Source organism: Salminus brasiliensis, chromosome 17 (assembly GCF_030463535.1).
Source record: "Salminus brasiliensis chromosome 17, fSalBra1.hap2, whole genome shotgun sequence".
NCBI classification, from domain to species: domain Eukaryota; kingdom Metazoa; phylum Chordata; class Actinopteri; order Characiformes; family Bryconidae; genus Salminus; species Salminus brasiliensis.
In genome coordinates, this window is record NC_132894.1 from 5,190,346 (window position 1) to 5,207,888 (window position 17,543).

At 43.9% G+C, this 17,543-nt stretch overlaps 2 protein-coding genes across 2 annotated transcripts in view; one reads left to right on the plus strand and one right to left on the minus strand.

The window, feature by feature from the left end:
- psmd1 (proteasome 26S subunit, non-ATPase 1) overlaps window positions 1-17,543 on the minus strand; it is a 64,170-nt gene that overhangs the window by 33,936 nt on the left and 12,691 nt on the right. Inside the window, exons 15-16 of the mRNA XM_072660823.1 lie at window positions 16,589-16,684; window positions 15,521-15,585 (exon numbers count right to left, since the gene is read on the minus strand). Coding sequence (XP_072516924.1) covers window positions 15,521-15,585; window positions 16,589-16,684 — 161 coding nt within the window. The remainder of the gene's footprint in view (window positions 1-15,520; window positions 15,586-16,588; window positions 16,685-17,543) is intronic.
- Window positions 1,703-11,735, plus strand: htr2b (5-hydroxytryptamine (serotonin) receptor 2B, G protein-coupled). The gene is given in 4 exon segments (XM_072660409.1): window positions 1,703-1,724; window positions 1,727-2,047; window positions 8,396-8,596; window positions 10,816-11,735. Coding segments are annotated over 4 exon segments (1,464 nt in total).

The following is a 17,543-nucleotide window of genomic DNA, read 5'->3' on the forward strand; positions in this document are numbered from 1 at the left end:
AAGGAAATTACCTCCCAGGACTGCTGGAACCAATCCAGCAACGACACACTTGCGCGTTTTCACCCACCCTGACTCACCATACAGCGAGGAGAGGGAGCGCAGAGAGAGGGAGTAAGAGTAAGAGTAAGAGTGTGTGTGTGTGTGTGTGTGTATGTGTGTGTCTCTCTCTCTCTCTCTCTCTCTCTCTCTCTCTCTCTCTCTCTCACAGAGTGAGCCGGCAAGCGGACGAGTGCAGAACCGCGGCGAGGGAGCCGAAACGAGACCAGCGGTGCGGTAGGTGATGCGAAGCAGGACTGGGGATTCTTCCAATCTGTCCGAACCAAACGGAAATACTGCAACATAAAACAGAGCAAAAAAGAAAAGGGGAAGGAAAAAAAAAAAAAAAAAAAAAAGCGTGGGCGTCGTCCTGCGGAAAGGGGCCGAATACCGTTTTGTGTTCTGCTTCTTTTGCGAGCACTTATAAAAAGGTGTGAAGCAGCTTTCTTGGCATCGCAAGCATAAGGAGTGGAGGAGATGATGAGAAAGCGACAGTGCTGAGAGAAGAGACTGCTGGCAGTTAAAGGTAAGAAAACTAAAAACATTAAGACTTCATGAAGAAGCAGAGTTAGACGCTCCAGTGTACAGACGGGGTACTCTGTCCTTCATTTCACATCAATGGAACATCAGGAACAGCTTGTAGTGCTGAAATGTAAAATAAATAAAATTGCACTGCAAAATGAAGAGGCTTCAAATGGTTGTTTGATTGATGCCGCTGTGTAAAGAACCTCACAGATCTAAAAGAACCTCCACTTCATGTAAAGATTATTTACCAGGTGATTACCAGAGATTAGTCTGTATGTCTAGACTGTATGTGACTTTTAAACAGTTGCAAAACTATAATTATAATAAATAATTTTTTAATATTGATAATAAATAACAAGCAAGTCACATCAAAGCCCGGCTGCAGACTCCGATTCAGACTCGCTGCAGTTCCCAAATTCACTAGTCATTAGTCCTCCTGCATCATTTTTGCAACTACAGCGGGGTTTCTCGACATACTACGCACACGGAAGACACAGATTACACTCAATCAAGCCCATAAACCCTAACTTTGTAAACACTGGAATATTAAAAATTAATAATCTGATTGAGAGAAGGAAAAAAAAAGAAAAAAAGAAAAAAGTGCCATCTGCTCTGATTAATTAAATTTCATTAAAACATGAAATGGCCGAGTTCATGAGCAAACAGTGATTACAGCAGATAGCCACTTCCTTGCTTAATTACCTCTTCACTCCGTGGTCTAGAACTAATGGCACTAATGGTAGGACGGGGAAATCTGATCTCATTTGTATCGATAAGCGTCAGCTCAAGCTGAAGAGATCGAGCCTGCTGAGGGAAGGAGGAGAGCGAGGAGTTACGAGTGTTTTAATCCAGTCGTGTGTTTGCAGCTCTATCTTGTAGAGCTGCAGGAGAAGTGGAGAACATGCTGAAGACGACAAACCGAGAGGTGAAAAGCTCTCGCTCCGGACGCCCTGGCCACTCGGCTGGACGTATCTAAAGCTCCAGACGGATTACCCCGAGGAAACCTGACAACACCACCCAGCTCCGACTGGTTCCGTCTGGAGTACCTATCGTTTTGTTCATTCGTGCTGAAATGGGACAGTCACTCCTGCTCTGAATCAGCCCCCCAGTCCAACTCCTCAACGCCCGCCCCAATGTGACAATGCTGGCGAAGCCCCAGGAAAAAGCCAAAGCACAACTTCCCACAGCCCGGCCATCCACAGCAGCATGTCCCAGAGCAGCGCGGCGTCCCTGCTGGAGCTCAACTGCACCGCCACAGGACACAACGGCAGCGGTTTGCTCGCGGACATAGAACTTCACTGGACCTCGCTGCTCATCATCGTAGTCATCATCCCCACCATCGGAGGGAACATCCTGGTCATCCTGGCAGTGTCGCTGGAGCGCAAGCTTCAAAACGCCACCAACTATTTCCTCATGTCTCTGGCTGTGGCGGACCTGCTGGTGGGTCTGCTGGTGATGCCCATAGCCCTGGTGACTGTGCTCTTCAGTAAGTGACCCTCTATACACCCTATGTGAACCATATGCCTAGGCTTGTCTTAAAACTGTAATTAAATAAATGTGCACATGCTTCGGGGACTGCTCGTGGTTCTGGCTGTTAATTAGCCATTACTATTTATACCTAATATTTCTCATGTTGAGCTTGTTAATAATATGACTTAAAAAAAACAAGTAAAACATCCAGAAATACATTAAATAATCTTGCTTTACTACTTCCACCTCCATTTTTCTTAATAGGAAACTGAAACCTGTTTAACAGCAGGCAGCTTTTATGCCGTGCTCACGGTGTGCAGAGTTCCTCAGAATCGCAGATAGCGCACCATCGCAATCGAAAACATTCCCTTGTATCCCAGCGAATGACTGCACTGGGCATATGCAGCTGTGCTCACAGATAGTCCCCCCATAGTGCTCTCTGCCAACTTGGTGTTCAGCTCCAGTGCCACCAATCCCCAGCCAGTCCATTACTCCTAATTAATTAGATTACACAGGGTTCAGTGACCCAACATGTGCCTCGACTCGTTTGTGCATGGTAGGAATTAACTCTTACACCAGGCTTTGGAAAACAAGCCCTTTTATCTGTATAGGAACCATATGGGCAGGTCAGCCTGTGGACACACTGGTTAAACTGGGTAAAAGACTCTGCTGCCTGTCGAAGCTTTAAATCATATCAATCAGCTCGGAGAAAACACCCGAAAGAGTACATGCAGTTCACATTAGACAATCTACAACCAATCTACTCATAAAATCCAGTCCATAAGTATTTAGACAGTCATTTTTGCCTTGGATTTAAAATGAAGATAAACCTGATGTGGTTCGTGTGACCTTCGGCTTTAATGCAAGGCATTATACAGCATTATCTGTTTAGGGGTTACAGCCGTTTTACATAGCCTGTCCATTTTTACAGGCTCAAAAATAACTGGAATTATGCGAATGCAAATCCCTGAAGTCTGGAACCCATGGACCCGGAGTTTTCTCCCTTAAGATGCTTTGCCAGGTCTTTACTGCAGCCCCTTTCATTTACTGCTTGTTTGCGGGGCTTTCTGGTTCCAGTTTCGTCTTAAGCAAAAGAAAAAAAGCTGCTCAGTTGGGCCGAGGTCAGGTGCCTGACTCTGCTGTTTAAGATCATTCCACTGACTTTTGCCTTAAGAAGCTTGAGTGGCTTTTGCAGTATGCACTGGGTCATTACCCACCTCTACGTCAAGTACGAGCAGAACGTTGTCGAGCTCTACACACTTCAGAATCCATCCTGCTACTTCCATCAATCAGCAAGCTCCTCATCAATAAACACCAGTGACCAGGTTCCTCTGGCACCCATACATGTCCATGCTATAGCACTGCCTCCACCATGTTTAACAGAGATTAACCTACACTTGATTGCTACACTTCTGTGAAGGGTGGGAAAATCCCAGACACTGTCTGGGATTGGGTCACCCAACCAAACATAGCAATCCCCAACATTTAGGGATTGACTGATATTGGAATATCATCTATTCCAGACCATATTTTTAGATGTGTGCAAGTCTATGAATCACCGTCTACAGATAAGAGCATAAATATTTGATATCAACATCAGCCCAGAATTCTCAAGTGACATTGATCCAATTAAAAAGTTCTGAGAACAAATTCTGAGCCCATCAATGTGCTTTAGTCTTCCAATTTTGAGAAGAGTCCCAAAGGGAGTCCACATGGGTCAGCTGAGCAGTGACCGATATAAACAAAAGCCAGAGTGAGCGAGTGAGTAAGTGAGAGAGAGAAGGACAGGCGCTCTGGGATCGGGTCGAGTGCACTCTCTAGTTAAAGGGGGGTTTGGTGTGAACAGCCAAACGGAGCTCGAAATTTACCAGAACACAGGAACTCTCACGGCTAATTAAATCATATCACCAGGACGGAGGAGGAAGGATTAGAGATGGATTTTGAGTGCAACGACTGATCGTTCATCATCATGACCACGGGGACACTTCAGAGGTGTTGAGCTGTGCGCAGATCTGTCTGGCAGTGGGGTGATCGGTATTGGGCTAATCTGTGGATAGAAACTGGAGGCATTGTCGGCAGGACTGTTTACAACCATGTAATTTCTGCTGGCAATAAAAGGACACATAAATAAAAGATAAACGATGAGGCTTTTTATGCCACTATTATAAGTGTGAGCTTCTAGCAGCCCAAATGGCTTATTAGTCAATGTTCTTGCTTATTAGTATTCATTAAAAAATGGAGATACAAGGGTTCCTGAGTAGAGGCAATGGCTCTGTATAGGAATCTCTCAACTCAAGTTCTGCGCTCAGTTAAACGGCTCATCCCTAGAAAAGTTAAAGCACCGAAAAGGGTTTCAGTATTGTTAATACTTCTCCTATATAGAACCCTTTTTAATTAGAGTGCATCTAATACTAGGATTTGCAGCAATATTTTGCATGGCTGTATGGTATGCCCCAATTCAGAACACCAAGTTCATGTTTTGCTTACTGTAGTGTGGTACACCATCTAAAGACTGTGGAAAACTTAACTGGAGCTTCATCAATCAGTGATTAGGTATTAATTGCGACTGGCTGACTAGTTTGATAAAAAGATTAAACAGCCACTAAATAAATAAAATAAAATAAAATAAATTTAAAGCCAAATTGCATCAACCTGACTCTCTAACTTTCTGCCCATCTTCAGCTCTTTAGCAAATCCTTTATGAAAACGCTCTACGGCTTCTTCTTGCATAAAAAACAAACATTTCTATAATCCCATTTTCCCGGCTATATGAAAAATAGACTTCGCTGCAGAACAGAGCACACATGCTTCTAGGTTCGCGTCCACATCTGCTAAGCAGGTGACTGCAGAACGTACTGTCAACACCTTGAAAACGAAATGGTTCAATGTCAGGGTAAAATGTTGTAAAGTTAGTAGAGTAAACCAAGAGAGCTGTAGAGTTTGCTGTAAAAGGACACCAGCAGGGTAAAAAACGAGAGCAAGAACACCCTTTAAAACGACTAAATGTACTCATCAAGGATGGAGAGAAATATTTACATGGGAAATTTCAGTCTTGACCGCTGGGCCTCAAACGTCTGGCAGAGCGAACCATCCTTTTATATTCCTCTCAGGACGAGAGAGCTTACAGGGCAGTGAAACTCACCTGTTAAGTCTCTTAAGAGTAAGAGCAGGACAGGAGGACCATGAGCGAGAATAGAGCTGCTCTTATTACAAACTATAAAGAGCAAGTAACTGCATGCCTGATCTTATCAGGGGGGAGAAACAGAAGAGGTTAAGCGCCAAAATATCTGAAACACACAGAATACCAGCGATATAAGAGAAATACTCTCAATGTAGTCTTTAACTAAGAATTAAGGAATTGACTGCTGAATAAATTTCAACCAGAAACATTTAAAAAGACTTTAAGCCACATTAAAAAAAAAAAGTTTGTCGAATTCGATTGCAAAGCCATTTAAAGGACACAGACTACAGTAGAATACCTGCTTGCTGTCCGAGATCATTCAGCCTCCAAACGAACCTGTGTAAAGGCAGACATCCTTCATCTTCGTCAAAATCACCTCAGCGTTCACAGGCCAGGTTTTAAAAGCTTTCCGGGTAATGCGGTCAGGCTTTAAAATTACAGCTTTTGACACTACTGGAATGGATGAGGTGATAATAGCATGAAAAACACCCTGGAGAAGCCCACTGCATTTTCTCTGTTAAACTCTCTCTCTGTTAAACTGCTTTCCCCCCCAAAAAATTGTTTGCATAATCAAATATTTAAGATGCAAACAAAGTCTGAAAGTGAAAGTGGCTTAGTGTTAAATGCTCCATTCTAGAAGAATGTATATAGTTCAAATTGTTCACAGTGGTGGTGAATGGAAGCAGATGTCTCACCAGTTCACCACATCTCAAGGCTCCCTTGCACAACAGTAATGCCCTGAATGGTTATGAATACGCTTCGACAATAATTCATGGGGGAGGGATACATGTGGGGCATAATTAGGTAAAGTAGCCCCCCCAACAAATCTTACTTGATCAGACTTGTGATTGAAGACACCCAAGACACATGGTGGTGGTAGCTTCACTAGAGGGTTTGGGTAGTGAATAAAATGGCTTGATTTGCGTTACAGTCATGGTCACGCCTGGTTCCCATCATCACTAAAGAAATCTCGGGTGGTGGGCAGGTTTCTCTACAATGAACCCTTTGACACCAAACCCCACCCTCAAAGATTTGGCGGAATGGCTCTTTAACTGCACAGCAGTTACAGCTGAAGGTTACTCGCTCCATTTGGACAGCAAACCTAAATAATAGAAAAGCTATGGGAGTGCACAACGTTCAGATTTAGGACTCCTCCTACTCCACTGTAATTGAACTGTAATTCAAACGATAATTTTACACCTCTTTATAAGACAGAACCCACTCACAGTGGCATGGTATCTGCATGGCCACGGAGGTCAAAGCGTTAAACACAGCGTTCACTTCAGCCTCGTCCTTCTACCCGACAGTTTCTGGCTGTCTTAAATATACCCAATGAGGACAAAGGAGCAATGGCAAATAACACTGGTCTCATGTTCTGATTCTACTTGACAACAAATATGGAAGCAGTTATGAGGACAAAGGCAGATCCCGCACCGTTTACTTTCTTAAACCTCATTTGAAAGACAAATGGCACCAAAACAAAACCTAAAACAAATCAAAGTCCAAACATCAGAAACTTTAAATGGAATTACACGCACTGGGATGAACTCCAAGTTAGTTATATGCCATTATTTGAGTCGTGTCTGAAATAGCATCACACAAGCTGAATAGGAAAAGGGGGGAAATAAATAAATAAATAAAAATCACAGAAATAAGGAAACTCAGTGGAAGTTAATTCATTTAAGTTTCCATTTATGAAAGAACAGAGTTCGTACAAAAAGATACAGGGTAAAGAAGAAGGAAGAGAAACCAAGCGCCAAATCTAAACTTCTGCAAGATGTACAGAACCGTCCAACCAGCATTCTACACTGGACATAGTAAATCACGGCTTTACCCACAAAAAGAAAATAATTAAGACCACCTGCTCAAAAGATGTCAAAAGATGGACTGGCCTTGATGACCATCTCACACGCTTTGTCTTATTTTCATAATGAGTTCCTACAATGATTTAAATCAATCCTGTGCATCTTCCACTCTGTAGAGTTCAGAACCACCAGAAGGCCTTCATTACATGGATCAGTGTTGATTATAGTTGGGTTTTTAAAGTATCCTTTAACTAAGAATTAAGGAATTGACTGCCGAATTAATTCCAACCAGAAACATTTAAACAGACTAAGGAAAAAGTTTGATTGGCTGTAGCCACTCGAATTCGGGTCCGACCTATACAACTTGTGGTGATCGCGAAGCCATTTAAAGGACACAGACTACAGTAGAATACCTGCTTGCTGTCTGTGATCATTCAGCCTCCAAACGAACCTGTGTAAAGGCAGACTTCATTCATCTTTACAAAATCACCTCAGCGTCCACAGGGCAGATTTTAAAAGACACTACTGGAATGGATGAGGTGATAATAGCATGAAAAACACCCTGGAGAAGCCCACTGCATCTCCATCTCTGTTAAACTGCTTTCCCCCCAATAAATTGTTTGCATAATTAAATATTTGAGATGCAAACAAAGTCAGTGAAAGTGGCTTAGTGTTAAATGCTCCATTCTAGATTGTTCACAGTGGCAGTGAATATTCCTGGCTGTAATATTCAGAACCGCCAGAAGGCCTTCATTTCTTGGACCAGTGTTGATTATAGTTGGAGTAAAATTCTTTGGAGGTTTAAGCAAGACTAAGCAAGTCTTACTCGCAGTCTTGCAGAGACGCTTCCACCCTGGAGAGTTCAGAACCAGCATACCTGGTTCTAATACTTCTGAAGGCTTTCATTACCTGCATCAGCATGAATTAGAGCTGGCGTTAAGCCCAGCAGGGTGGAGGTTACCAAGACCAAGATTAGATAAGTCTTGGCCTAAGATCTAAATCAAGAGTGCCCAATCCCTGTCTTAGGGATCTTCCAACCTGGAGGTTTCAGATCTAGCATATCTGGCTCTAATATTCTGGACCTTCTGAAGGCCTTCATTGCCTGGATTAGGGGTGGAGCAGGACAGAAGACTGCTCCTCAACGTACCATCACTGGATAAGCAATGCAGGGTCTCAAATTGTCTTTTTGGAAAGTCTGTCTTTGTGCTGCTCCTCAACAGCAGCCAGCACAGCTGATCAGTTCAGGATAGGAACAGCCAATGCACATTTTCTGACTTCCATTGTATAAATCCAAGCCATTCACGGTCAGTCAAGCCCGTTTTCTGTGCTGAAATATTCATTTTACTGGAGTGACTGATTGGTTATCTCTCGATTGCAGATTCAGGGTGGCCCCTGCCCGAGTTCCTGTGCCCTATCTGGCTCTTCCTGGACGTCTTGTTCTCCACAGCCTCCATTATGCACTTGTGTGCAATCTCCCTTGACCGTTACATCGCCATCAAGAAACCCATCCAGCACAGCCAGTACAAGTCGCGAGCCAAAGCAATGGCCAAAATTGCACTGGTCTGGTTGATCTCTATAGGTAAGCTCCTAAACGTCTCTTAATCAGCTACAACCACAACTGGCGAGCGACACCATAAGCAAACCCTGTCGCTGCTGGGGTCTAAGTGTACATCCTCAATTACCTTGCTGTTTCCTCCATTCTCTCTCGCTTGATGAACCCAAGGAAATGTTTATTCTGAGGAAATGCTGGTCAGCTTTCTTGCCTTTATCTGTTTGAAATCTCTCTCTCGGGAAGACGACCGTCTGTGCCCCAGTCAAGTAACTGACAGCAAGGAGCAATGCAGGAGCAGTTGTTTATTTTGATGCCACTAGGAATACTACACCAGCCAAGGAAAGAAGTCACACTGCTATCTCCGTCTCCAATAAACCACAGTCCAAGGGCAGGCATGCTTAGTGCATCCTATCTTGATTGCCTTCCACCCCCCCTTTCCATAAAACATACAATGTACGCCTCCTTCCCAGATCGCCACGGTCGTGGACTGGCAAGCTTATAAAAACAAAAGCGACCAGCTTAATCGTCTGAGGCCTACCACACCGAAGCAAGTTCAACTGGAACAGAGATTCTGACTAAAGCCGCTTTCACACACACGAAGTCCGGAAAAATCGGAGCCGGATATCACCACATGTCTAGAGTACAGCCGGAGAGGTCCCGTGTGGTTTAGGCAAGGGCTGGTAGCACTGTGGAATCACTGGAAAATGACCTGCTCTATTCACACATGGGCTCTTTCGGACATCAGTAGTAGAGGGCAGGCGGACAGGCAGGCAGCCCCCCACCAAAAACACTACCCAGTCACACTGGGCTTTGTCTGAATTTTCGCATACAAAATCCCACGCATTTCAATTAGATTCATATATAGAGGTCTCCTGTGAACTTCCTGTTCACCTTCAATAAATTTGACCCCCCCGACCAATAGCACTGCAGCTCTGGGTGTGTGAGACCTATTAATGGGGGATTTGTACCGTCTCTGCTTTTTCTGAGCCAAAAGTGAGGAAGCGCTGATTGTTGCGGTTTCAAAATAGGAGATAATCAACTGCTTGGGTACACCGTCAGTGTGGGAGTTACCTGTCCTTCTTGGCTTTTTAGTGGTTTTGGTGGAGCGTTGGCTGGTTTGTGAAACTGCTGAACTGCTGTCCAACTCATTTGTACTGGGCATTGGCGTTTCTACATGCAGCTCCTCAGGGTAATGTCTGGAAAAGTTCTGGGTTATCATGCATGTCTGAAAGGGCCTTAAGTTTTAGCTTCACAGGACCCAACTGACTCAACCAGAGATGCAGCTGCATCTCATTTAAAGGCTTTCCTCTGTTAACCAAGGGCTAAGGTCTAAGACCAGTTAAAATTACGCAGCACCTTTCACAAACCCAAGAATGCTTTCCATGGATGTTCTCATTATCCGCATACTATGACTGACGCCACAAACGTCAAAAAGACAAGGAGAGAGTCCTCCCTGACTGGACAGAAGACCAGCCCTGATTAAACCAGTAGCTCCTCATGATCTGCTGGCTTGAACTTGGCTGGCCTGGAGCAGGGCCGGGTTTCCCCCCAAAGGCGCAAAACATGAGACTATGTTTATAAGGCAGAGCAAGCCATGGCACTTCACTATGAAGGTTTTAGGCGCCCCTAGAAGTCCCAAAAGTTGTCGTGGTGGTCCAGGAATAGATCCAGCAATGCTTTAACATTAGGATGGCTTCGCTAGAATTCCTGCTTCATGAGAGAGGTCCCTATTGTCAGTTGCGCACAAATTGTTCTGGTCATTAAGAGAAGCTTCAGGTGATCATTCCCACCAGGCTGTTTGGAAGCCTACAGAGATCAGTGGAACCTGTGCTGCATTTTAGAGCCATGAAAGGCAGGCCCTGTATGCAGTCACTTGAATTTTGACCCTGAACACAGTGTCCCTGCTTACTCGGCAGGTATGAAATCACATATTCTCCCTTTTGACAAAGCAGTATTACTGAGCAAAACCAGACAACAGTAGCTAAAGTTATGGAAGCTCCTCAAGCCAAGGTTAGTGGAAGAGTCCGCTAGCTCAAGATCTATGGCCGCTGTCACGACTGCCTTTTCAGCGACAAATGGTTCGTTTACTGGCTGTAAGTGTTTCATTTTACAGAGCTATACAGCGCAGAACTTGCCAATTCACTTGCAGGAACCAAGCAGGCTATGGCGCCACATTCGTCATTGTTGCAAGCGTCTTTAATTGTTTCGTAACGACACTGACCCAATGTCTTTCCCTCCTGTAACAGGTATCGCCATCCCCATCCCCATCCAAGGGCTGAAAGGCTCGGACCATCCAAACAACGTAACGTTCAACGGAAACCACACCTGCCTGTTGACACTGGAGAGCTTTGGAGAATTTAAGGTCTTCGGCTCTCTAGCTGCCTTCTTTATCCCGCTCATGATTATGATGATCATCTACCTACTGACAATCCAAGTGCTGCGCAAGAAAGCCTATCTCCTAAAGTCGAGGGTCTCGCAGCGCTTCAACAGACCCACCGTGTCGACAGTCTTCCAGAGAGAGCATCCAGTTCCCTCGCCGCCGGAGAAACTCGCCATGCTGGACGGAATTAAAAGGGACCAAATGCCCAACCCTGTCAACCCCGTCACGGGCGACGAGGTTCCTATTCGGAGACTGTCCACCATCGGGAAAAAGTCCATGCAAAACCTGAGCAACGAGCAGCGGGCATCGAAGGTCCTGGGGATCGTATTCATGTTGTTTGTGGTCATGTGGTGTCCGTTCTTCATTACTAACGTCACCTCGGTGCTCTGCAAGAGCTGCGACATCGGGTTAGTGGAGAGGCTTTTGGACATCTTCGTGTGGGTGGGCTACGTCTCGTCAGGCGTCAACCCTTTGGTCTACACTCTTTTCAACAAGACTTTCCGGGAGGCTTTTACGCGCTACATTATGTGCAACTTTGGCAGCAAGAAAGCGGCCAGAATACAGTGCAGGAACTTGACCAGGATCTCCTTCCACTCTTCTATGGCGGAGAACTCCAAAATGTTCATGAAGAACGGGATGAAGAACGGCATCGGCCCCGTAACTTACCAGAGCCCGCTGCGGCGCCGGCCGACACACCTGCAGCCTTCCGCTAGCGTCATGCTGGACACCCTACTCCTCACGGAGAACGAAGATTGCAAACCTGATGAGAGCGTCAGCTTCGTATAGCGTGCCGGACCCTTTCTTCGGCGAGAGCGGAGAGAAAGCGATGCCACCTTATAAGGTCACCAGAGCACTGAAGGTAATCTGAGGATCATGGGGATTGGCATATTTATTGCCCCGTAGTGGATTTTTACATCAGCCTAAAAGCCTCGGGAATTAAAACGACCAATGCAAATCAATCTGGAATGGATGAATTGCAGAACTGTACATTTGTTAAAAGACTCAAGAACGACCAACTGAACAGTGTATGCATGTTATTCACGACACTGCTGGTCAACAGGGTCCGCTATAAGTAGCCTACAACTGAGGCCTTCTTATGCATGATGAACGCACTACAAAAACCTACAACTATACCTTCACTAATTTCTCCAGAGAAAGATTTCGCTGGACTGTACTGAGGATTCAAAGGGAACTTTGTTGACTGTATTTAAGAGAGTATTTGCGCGGTGTCGTAACTTGCCTTCTCAAATGTTAGAAATATGCAAAGCTATTTGGAGATATCGACTGAAATGAGAAGTTCACACCAACTTTTCTTGTCAAATAAAAAAATAAAATAAAAAAAGTTTCAGATACATACTAAGCATTCATGCAACCGATTCCACATAAATGTACACAACTGTACCTTAACCCTATTCTAGACTGGTTGAATCAGATGAATCAGTGTATGACAAGTGATCTGGATATTGTTACAACCATACTAATCTTTCTGCAACTGCAGACTGAGGCCCTAACTGTGTTCCTTAAATAGAGGCCCGACGGTGGAATACTGCTGTGCTGTATATCTATATAACATCCAAAGCACAGGGAAGCTACAGGGCTAAAAGGACGAGACATGGGTGAATTGTTACAGCTCTGGAAGCTCTCTAAACACAGGAAGGATTTACACGGGCTTTAGCCTACAGCCGATTGATCATACGGATATCGTTTGGCCTTTTTAGGGCTTTAAATAGTTCGCCCAGTTCCTCTGCTTGGCCCAGAACACTTTGTGGATACCTGAGGGGTAAATTCACTCACTGGGGAGGGTAGGAGTCTTACAACCACTGGGAGCAGATGTGGATATATTGAATTATTTTTTTTGTACGATACTAAACATGGGTTTTAGGGAAACGTTCGACAGTTTAAGAGGTTTAAACAGAGAACACAGCAGAACTGGGATAAAATATTCCCTAAATGCACTCCTCAGGCCTTTCTGGGCGTGGTTTTAATATTCTAATGAATATGGATGGTTTGACAGCCCTTTATCACCGGCCAACATATTTTGTTCACATTACCATGTCAGTCATCTCAGCCTTGATGGAGAAGTTGTGTTTTTTGCGGTTGTGATTCACAAATCTTTAGGGTTTAGTGAGGTTCTGATATCTGGAACCGAGCTACCCGCCCATATATGGATACAAGCTCGAGCTGCGGTGAGGCAGCGGATACTGGGCGTTCGGGATGGCGGGCCATGCTGGGAGACCACTACCCTAGTGGCGGCTTGCGCTTTAGCTTGCCAGGTTCAGCTTTAGCTTTCCATGCTGCTCAGATTCGAAGAGAGGATGGAGTCATGCTAGCCTTGTGATTGGTCAGGGGGTACGCTGATGCAAACCCCACCCACTTTTAGGACCGCCCATTCTACATTGACAGGAGAGCAACACTGGCCTGCTGAAGATATTCATACTTTGTAGATTTACACTGGGGGCCCCTGAGGAGCCAGATTCACTTAATTAGAACGAAATCTCAGATTTAGGTTCCAAAAAGCTTCAAAGGATGGCCAGTTGGCCTGTAACTCAGCTGCATGTAGACGTATGCGAGATGTTTTTTAAGGGATTGTGTTTGGGGGACGTTGGGCTACAGCACTGAAATATCTGTATACATTGAACTGAATCTACCCTTGGCAGAAATGTACCTAAAAACTATTATCGGTATGGGGCCAGAACTCCCGTATCGGTGCATCCCTTACTCGTTCTTCATCAAGAAAACCCTAAAAATATGTACTTAAAACTGAAAAGCAAGATCATGGTAACTGAATATCACGGTATTGCAGTACAGATATGTTGTCTAGCACTGAATGCTTACACTTCCAACCTGCTCATACTTTTTATTAGTGCTGCAATCAAAACACTGCAATAGTAAACCATCACGTAGCAACCCCATAGCCACAGCAGAAATATCCCAAGCTTTGGGACAGACATTGGAATCAATTGGATTGGACGTGCTGAGAAAAGCCAGCAAGGCTCTCAATTCGTTTACCCTCACCCTTCAGGAAAGATCGCTGAAGTTTCCACCAACAGTCAGACTTGTAAAGGGGAGAGAGGGTGTCTCAAAAACACTGACATGCTGGTTAAGGATGGCGAAGCAAACGAGGGTGGGCACAGACCCACCAACAATAAAGCACGGAAAAGCCATCTCCATTAAAAGCATGGGCGGAAGGGATCAATCTCATTGTTTCTTTTGGCCGTATTAACGTGCGGGAGGGTGAGGGAAAGTCGACCGCAAGCAACATCCATTTGAAAAGATACTCCAAACACATTTGGAAAATATTCCAGAAGAATGGATGGAATCTAGCCTTTGTGTATACATGTGCAGGCAGATTAATCAGGCTTTGCTGGGGGAAAGATTCTGGGACAAAGCTGACAGGCAGGCCTTGTCCAAAAAGGAGCCAAACTCAATCAGAACCTGTCTAAAACAAGCGTTCGCAGCTATTTCGGCCCCTGCGGGTCACAACATCTCACGTACTATGCTGCGCTTTCAAAGGCCATCTCTGTCACCAACCATAACAGTGGAAGGAATTAGAAAACAGAAGCGGATTACGGGAAAGGTCGCCAACCGATATTGTGGAACGGTTTAAAAGCCGCACGACATTCGGGGCTGTAAGCGGACTTCAGAACTTCAGCTGCAGGAACTTCATCCCCCTTTTTTTTTTAGCAGACTCGTCATATAAGACTGGGATGTAGGGATGCACATATCTGCAGGTTCAACATATCTGCAGGCTTTGTGGTTGGTGTAGTGTGAGGAAGACCACCATCTTTCCTGTGGCAGACTGGAGTTTGATTCCCCAGCCAGGCAAGCAGACCACACTAGACCAATAAGGGTCCTTGGGCAAGACTCCTAACATTAAACTCTCCTACCTCCTACCTGAGCATCGGCCTAACGCCATTAATGGAAATGTCTTGCAAATGATGAGAAACAAAGGTCAAGATTCAGATCTGTTTACAGAATTTATGAATGCTATCAGGAGAACCTGCAGTTGCAGTAATGTGTTGTCGGTTTTACATTTTAGGGGATTTCTGTCCCTAATAGCTGTTTAAACAACAACATATCTTCATTCATTTCTAAAACCTTGATTTTCTGTTTTAATGAGCATCAGATCTTCATTTTTTCATTTTTTCCAACCCTAGTTGTTCTAGATAGGGAATCGAGGAAGGAACAACAGCAGCTCTGAAAATGCTCAGACTAAAACAGCCTGACGAACATTACAAAAAGCCTGGCATCACAGCAGAGTGGGAGAGTGAGAAAGCAGAGCTGCTCTAACGTACAAAGCAGGGAGGGAACTTCAAGAGGTCTGTAGTAGTATCGCAGTAAAGGGCGTTACTGAATATGGGAACAAGCCAAGTCCAAAGCACCGCCTCTCGCCAGCCACTTCACAATGAACGGGCGGCATCCAGATGTTTGGACTTAGTGTGGTAGCAGACTAGTGTGGTTTCCATGAAAGACAGTTCATGGGAGACTCGTTCAAGAGAGGGGGTGTTAAGGGGTGTTTTGTGGGGGGGGGGGGGGGGGGGGGCTATTTGAGAAAACAGGTCAGACAGTACCTGAACATGATGAACCCAATGGACTCGACCGCGGCTCTGCGCACGTCATCGTTCACGTCACTCACCTGTTAGAAGACGGAAAGCAAAGTCAATTCAAAGTTTTATCATGAAAATCTGACAAACGGTTTCTGGAGTTGCTAACATAGCAAATTTTTTAACACATATTTGGCAAATAATATTTTCCCAATTATAATCGAATCAGTCATTACATTTCTCGTTAGATTAGAATGAACTGCAGTAAATAGAGGAGTACCTGGGGTATCAGGTAGGGCTATTTAATCAATCGTGTTTATATGGTGCTGTGAGAATCGTGACAACAGCTCCACTTATTTTTTTTGTGCTTTGATTAATTAATACTTTCTTTATATAAAGATGGTGATTAATCACAGGTTTATTAGGCTGTAAGGTCTGATTGCAATCTGTCGCAATATAATTCAGTTCTAGTATTAGCCAAGCCGGAGCTCTCTACTAACATCTGAGAATGAAGAGGCTGCCACCTGCAGGGAAAAATGCATCACAGAATCATCTCAGTATTGTCAGATAACTGCTTTCAAACAAGTTCATCTGCATCAGACAGATGTTTACATTTGTGGGATATCTGACAAGCTGAGGTGAGGTAATGCACTTCTTACATTCCAGAAGAGCAGAATGTTTACATGATGATTTATACATCCCTATTCATTGGTAAAATATTTTAAATATTAGTAAAACATCTAAAAATAGAATTAGTATCTATATTTGGTTTGTGATAATTAAATGTAATTTATTATTGAACATAAAACTATAATAAAAAAAAAAAAAAAAAAAAAAAAAAAAAATATATATATATATATATATATATATATAAAATAAAATAACTTATTTCCATTTTCAAAGCAGCGAAGATCATTCACTACAGGATTTGTTCAGAACCTACAAAGTTCATCTTTAAATGATTAAAAAACAAAACTAAACTAAACTAATGGGTCAAAAGCCACGACGCTTCCCTCTTGTTAAGGGGGACTCCGTTAACACTAACACATAACTGTATGCGTCTGGCTAGCATGAGAATGAAAGGGGAAGACGTACGGCCACATGCAGCAGGCGTCGGATGGCCTTGTTGTTCCCGGAGCCGCAGTATGCCATCCCCACTGTGTACATTCCTGAGCGGCGGAGAATAGGATCCTGAAGAGCAGTGAAACAAAACAGAGCTTCAGTGCGCAGACAGTGCCAAGCACAGGATACATCACCAGGCGACATAATCAATGCCATGGAGGGAGAAGTGATGCCTGATGAACTCTCAGCAGTGAAACTGCCTTTTACACTTTAATTATTAACATTCATATTATCAACAAATTAATCAGCAGAGGTCTTCGTAAAAATGGTGACAAAAACAAAACAAAAAGTTCTTGATGTGTGCTTTCCTTGAAATTGCTGCCAAATATCCAATAACAATCCAAGTGCTTCAGCTGTAATGAATTTAAAGCAGCCCAAAAAAAACTATATAGTATAGGGCTTTTTAAGTGAGAAAACTATTTCTATCTACAAATGTTTCACACATACTTCTTATAGTATTTCAGTAAATGAAGGGATTTGTCAAACACAAGCCATTTTATGCCGAAAAGTCCCACCTTTGTAGCTGCGAACGCTTATTTTAGACAGGTTCTGAGTTATGGGTAGCATCCCAGTACATTATGGTGAGGGTGCGCTCCTTCATGAAATGCATAGAAGTACATAAACTACACCTGGTACAAATTGATACTGAACATTGGTATCAGTTTTAGAAGAGAAAAAAAAAAGTATCAGGCAACTCAAAAAATATTAAAAATGAAAATATAAAGGGAACTTTTTGGAGTTGTTGAGGTTCAGGCTTTGGTCAAAACTCGCAGCCTGGTGACTATAGCGATGCTGGCGTAAGCCCATGAGGAAAGGTGTTGGCTTGGTTTTTTTTTTTATATAAAAAGTTGTTTTTCAGTAGTCAGCACACCCCTCAGAAACCTGACCCTTATGCATAGCCGTGACCTCTTTGAAAGAACCGCTGGCC